The 4,786-nt window shown below is 35.6% G+C and overlaps 1 protein-coding gene across 2 annotated transcripts in view; it reads left to right on the top strand.

The window, feature by feature from the left end:
• NBN (nibrin) overlaps positions 1–4,786 on the top strand; it is a 65,272-nt gene extending 60,486 nt beyond the window's left edge. For both annotated transcript variants that reach the window (XM_006157552.3, XM_006157551.3), the window contains 2 exons: positions 3,438–3,487; positions 4,607–4,786. In XM_006157552.3, coding sequence (XP_006157614.1) covers positions 3,438–3,487; positions 4,607–4,637 — 81 coding nt within the window. In that variant the 3' untranslated portion in view covers positions 4,638–4,786. The remainder of the gene's footprint in view (positions 1–3,437; positions 3,488–4,606) is intronic.

The raw sequence follows: 4,786 nt of genomic DNA, 5'->3' as shown, positions 1-4,786 counted from the left end.
GGGTTGTTCTCTTCTCGATTATGACTGTTGAGGTTTTTTTGGTTGGATTAGCTTTTAGATAGGAGAAAGTTGAAAGGAGAGTGATGAGGCTGCTGACTTCTCTCTCTCTCTTTTAATGGTCAGGGTGTACATGCACTTGCCAGAGAGAGAGAGAGAGAGAGAGGATCCTCCTGTGGGGCATGATCACACCATAGTCTTTTAATTTCTCCATTCTGTTTGCTTTGGGGACACACATGCACATTCGCCTAGCATGTTTTTCAAGCTGCTGGGGCTGGGATTTGAACAACACTTGGCTGTGTGGGTTCTGGCTCCCTTTACTTGCAAGGCCAACCCAGTTGCTGAACTTTTTCTATCTTTTGCTTATTTCATTGTGTTCTAGATCTACTCTATCAAATCTTTTCTTTTTGCTAGAGTGATTTTTGGTGCTCTCTATGTGGTAGGGTTTACTCTACAATAGACTGTTTTGCTGCATGGCTCCTACACATAAATGTGCTATTGTGTCAACATCTCATTTCCCTAGGTTTGTACCAGTTGCTCTTTTTCTGTATTCGCCACCTTTTTTTTTTTTTTTTTTTTTTTTTTTTTTTCTACTCTTTCTTTTTTTTTTTTTTTTTTTTTTATCTTTTTCAGCTCTTCATTCTCTTTTTCTACTGTAGACCAGTCTAAGTTTCTGTAATCACTGGGTCAGGTTTTGAAATTGAAATTTAGGGCAACTTCATTCTGTACATCAGACATAGTAATTGTTAGGACTCTGTTCAGCTTGATTTGTATTTTGAAAGACTGAGATCTGGTCTCGGACTGTTGAAAAATGCCAGTAATGTGGGTCATTTTTATTTCTTTCTTACTACTACTTTACTTTGTGGTAATATGAAATAAAATGAATTTCTGGGGCCAGCAGTGCTGTGGTGGATAAGGGCACTGGATTCCCACATGGCCAACCATGGTTCAAGTCCTGGACCTGGTGGCTTGCTTTCTCATTTTCCCTTTCTCTCTCTCTCTCTCATCAAATAAAGAAAAAGATAATAACAAATTTAAATAAATAAATAAATAAACAATTCTTTTTAAAAAAATGAATTTCTCCTGAGTAGTTATTTGTTTTTGTTTTTTGCTATAGGGCATATGTACTCATCAGAGAGAGAAAAAAAATTGAGAAATTATCCCCTGAAGGGAAGATTGGCTACACTGTATTCCCTGCTCCTCCAATCTCCTCTCAGGATTTTGGATATGCATACATATGCACCTGGTGTGGTTTTCAAGTTGCTGGTTCCAGGACTTGAACTGTGAAGATGGCCATGTTATCCAGTCCCTTTACTTCCACACCACTTGCTGGCTCCATCTCAGAGCTTTTTGTTGTTGTTGTTTATTTTTAACTATGCTAGTACTTTAAAATTAGCATTCCTTGCCTGTAAGCCTCTGTAAGAATATTTAGAATAATGATGCTAGCAGCTTTTTTGCCAACTGCTTTAAGAAAATTGTGTGTTTGTCAGGTGTGTTCTGCTATCCCTATTAGAAAGTATGGAAAGACATAATTTCACCATATGAATAGAAAGTCAGTATGTAAGATTGAATCCCTCTAAGTCACTCTTGTAGTAAAGACTCAGAAGTCGTGTGACAGCCTGGCTAAAGGCTGGTGCTCTTACTAAGATATCTCCACTATTATTAATAGTGGTCAAATCTCCACTATCCTTTCTGACAGGCTTTTTATTTTTTATATTTTTCATCTGCAGATTATATAACCTAAGTGTCTGTTTCCTCATTGCTTAGTATTGGGATAATAGTATAATAGTAGTAATGATGTTACATGAAGATTAAATGAGATTCTTTTTTTTTTTTTTCTTTTTTTTTTTCTGTAGGGCATGTGCGCTTGCCAGAAAGACAGAGACACAAAGTGAGAAATCACCCCCCAAGGGGGATGGCCATGCCGCAATCCCTTCTCCTCCATTCTTCTCTTGGGATCTTGGGCACACACACATGTGCGCCCAGCATGAGTTTAAGACACCAGGTGTGGGACTCCAACCACGGTCGGCTTGGGAGTTCAGCGACATAGTCATTACGCTAACTGCAGGTCCCAAATGAGATAAAGAGTTTTTTGTTTTTTTTTTTTAAGAATTATTTTATTTAACTTTATTTATTTATTTAGTTTAATTTGACCAGAAAAAGACAGAGCAAAAGAGTGAGAGAGAAAGAGAAAGCGAAAGTGAGAAAGCAAGCCGCCAGGTCCATGACTTGAACTGCGCTTTGCTGTGTGGGAGTCCAGCACCCCTAACAACCACGCCAAGCTGCTGGCCTGAACAGTTTAAGGTTGTATCTGGAAGTACATGAACCTGAGTAATTAAAAGTGAAAGTAGTATCTACATTTAAGGAGTTATGATCTTTTAGTGAGGCTAGGATACATAAATTATTATAATGGTTGGTAGAAATTGGTAAATATCTTTGGAGTTCTGTAGTTAAAGTTTGGGGGGAGGTCTTCATAGCAGGCAATATTTTTTAAACAAAGAGGACCAGAAAGCCTTTGTTAAAGGGATGAATGTGTTCCTTCACACAAGGTACTAAATAATTACTAAATTAATGTACTTTGAAAGATAAATGTGAAAAGAGGTTTTTAAAAAAAGATAACTTTCTGGGCAAAGGAAGAAACACAAATAAAAGCATAATTATAGGATCTTTATTAGATCGCTGTGAGTTTTGTTTAATTTTTTTTTTTCTTTTTTATGTTTCCAATTTAACTGAAGGGTCCTTGAAAAGGAGGGTGAGAAGTGATTGGGAAAATACAATAGGTCCGGGTTATGAAGAGTCTTGTACCTCTTCAGGGTCACACTTAAGAGTTTGTGTCTTTTTTGGTAGGGGCAATAAGTCATTAAAGGGTTTCTAGTGCCAGATGATAGGAGAATAGCTAGACTTTTAGAAGGTTTGCTCAGCACAGGGCATTTCTGATCCTAAATCTGTAAGGTGCTTTAGGAGTTTGGTAAGCTTGTATTGAAATTACTTTGTGATTGAAGTAATTCAGAAGCAGCTTCTGGGCCCTGATTTGGGACCAAGAGGAAGAGAGCCCCATTATCTGCAGAGCTGGTCCAGTTGACGATGGGGTACATGTTGCCCTCTTAAGTCTCATCTACAGCCTGACTTCAAGCCCTCAAGTTTTATCTAGCAAAAGGTTTATATGGAAAGAGCATTTAAAAACCCAACAAACTAGTAATGTATGTTGGACTTTGAGAGGAAATTGGCTGGAGAAAGATGTCAAATTAGAATACTTCTACAATAATCTTAGCATGAAGAAAGAATAGAGATCTGTTGAATGAGAAAGATAAGAACTCATAGACTTGGTGACCTCCTGGGTGTGGAAATCTCAAAGATGGACTGTGACCTTCCAGAAGAGAAATACATTAACTGTATATACACAACTGAGTAAATGTTTGAAGTTATATTCATTTCAACAGGTGCAAAATCAACATGCAAAAGAAGAGTCTCTTGCTGATGACCTCTTTAGGTAAAGTTGAATTTCAGCTTCTTTGTGTGCTCTTGAGAAATGTACATAAAATTCAATTCTATTTGTAGAGGTTAAATATTCCTTACTTCTTTCCTTATAGACAGCTAGTCTCTTCATATAAAGAATGCTTTTAACATCTGTATTTCTTTTTATTTCTTGAGTACAGTAGATAAATCTTTTTTTTTTCAGGCACAACTTTTTTATTTTTCAGTAGATAAATCTTTGAGGTTTGGGGTGGATTTCTGTTGTACTGTATCACATGGTATTTTAAAATTAGTATGGAGGCATTTACACAAAAAGAAGATTCTGAGTTGGGGGAATTTGGTTTATAAATTTGTGAGATTTTTTTAACTCTGGTAGAATTATGAAAGAATGGGTTGTGTAATTAAGACATGTAAAATGCCAGACCATTTGCTTAATTTTAGTTGGCACATGCATAAAAACAAAAGGCTGGATTAGAGTTTCAAAGCAGGCTTTTATGGGAGATTTTGAGGGCTTATAGTGGATGGCTATAATTTGATTGAGTTAACACATTTTCAGCATCCCTGCCAGTCCAACAGACCTTATAGTAATTGTCTATCAAATACTCATAAAGTACTGTATTAGAGGTAATAGCTAAGGAAGAGTAACATTTTTCCCATTTTGCTTAAAGACAGAACCATGAAGTACTATTTTTTTAGTCCTCTTTGTAGCCAATTTATCACTTTCAGAGTTGGTAATATAAGTGCAATAGTAAAAATGTTGACAGACAATATTGATTGTTAGTGAAGTGGTAAGTTTGTTTGAGGCTTTTTATACTCTTATGCAAATAGTATACCTTAACTTATGGGGTAGGAAGAATCAGTGTGAAGCCGTAAACCGTTGTTTTCATTATTATTTTAACACTTTACAGGGTTTTTGTTATTGTTGATGTTTTCACCAAATAGTCATCAAGGCAGCATCAAATAAATGAATGAAAATAAAAATATCAGTGCTTAATATTTTATCTTTAAGGACAAAATTAGCATTCTTACCCTATTTGCTTAAGTGTTGTTATAGTTTGGAAGCCCTTTCACATTAAAAGTAAAAGAAAGGCATCCTTTATCTGAATGTCCTCTAACCTCTTTTCTTTCTTTACAGATATAATCCCAATGTGAAAAGAAGGAGATAACTGAAGATTTTCAAAAGAACCCATGGAAAAACATTTATAATAAAACATTTATTTGAATCTAACTGATATACATGAATATAGTACATAGAAAAAATTTAAGTTATAAATATGCCATAGCCTAAATTTGTTAAATAAAATGAACACATGTA

This window comes from Tupaia chinensis, unplaced genomic scaffold, assembly GCF_000334495.1.
Source record: "Tupaia chinensis unplaced genomic scaffold, TupChi_1.0 Scaffold000547_1, whole genome shotgun sequence".
Lineage (NCBI taxonomy): Eukaryota > Metazoa > Chordata > Mammalia > Scandentia > Tupaiidae > Tupaia > Tupaia belangeri.
This window is presented reverse-complemented; position numbering and strand designations above follow the sequence as displayed.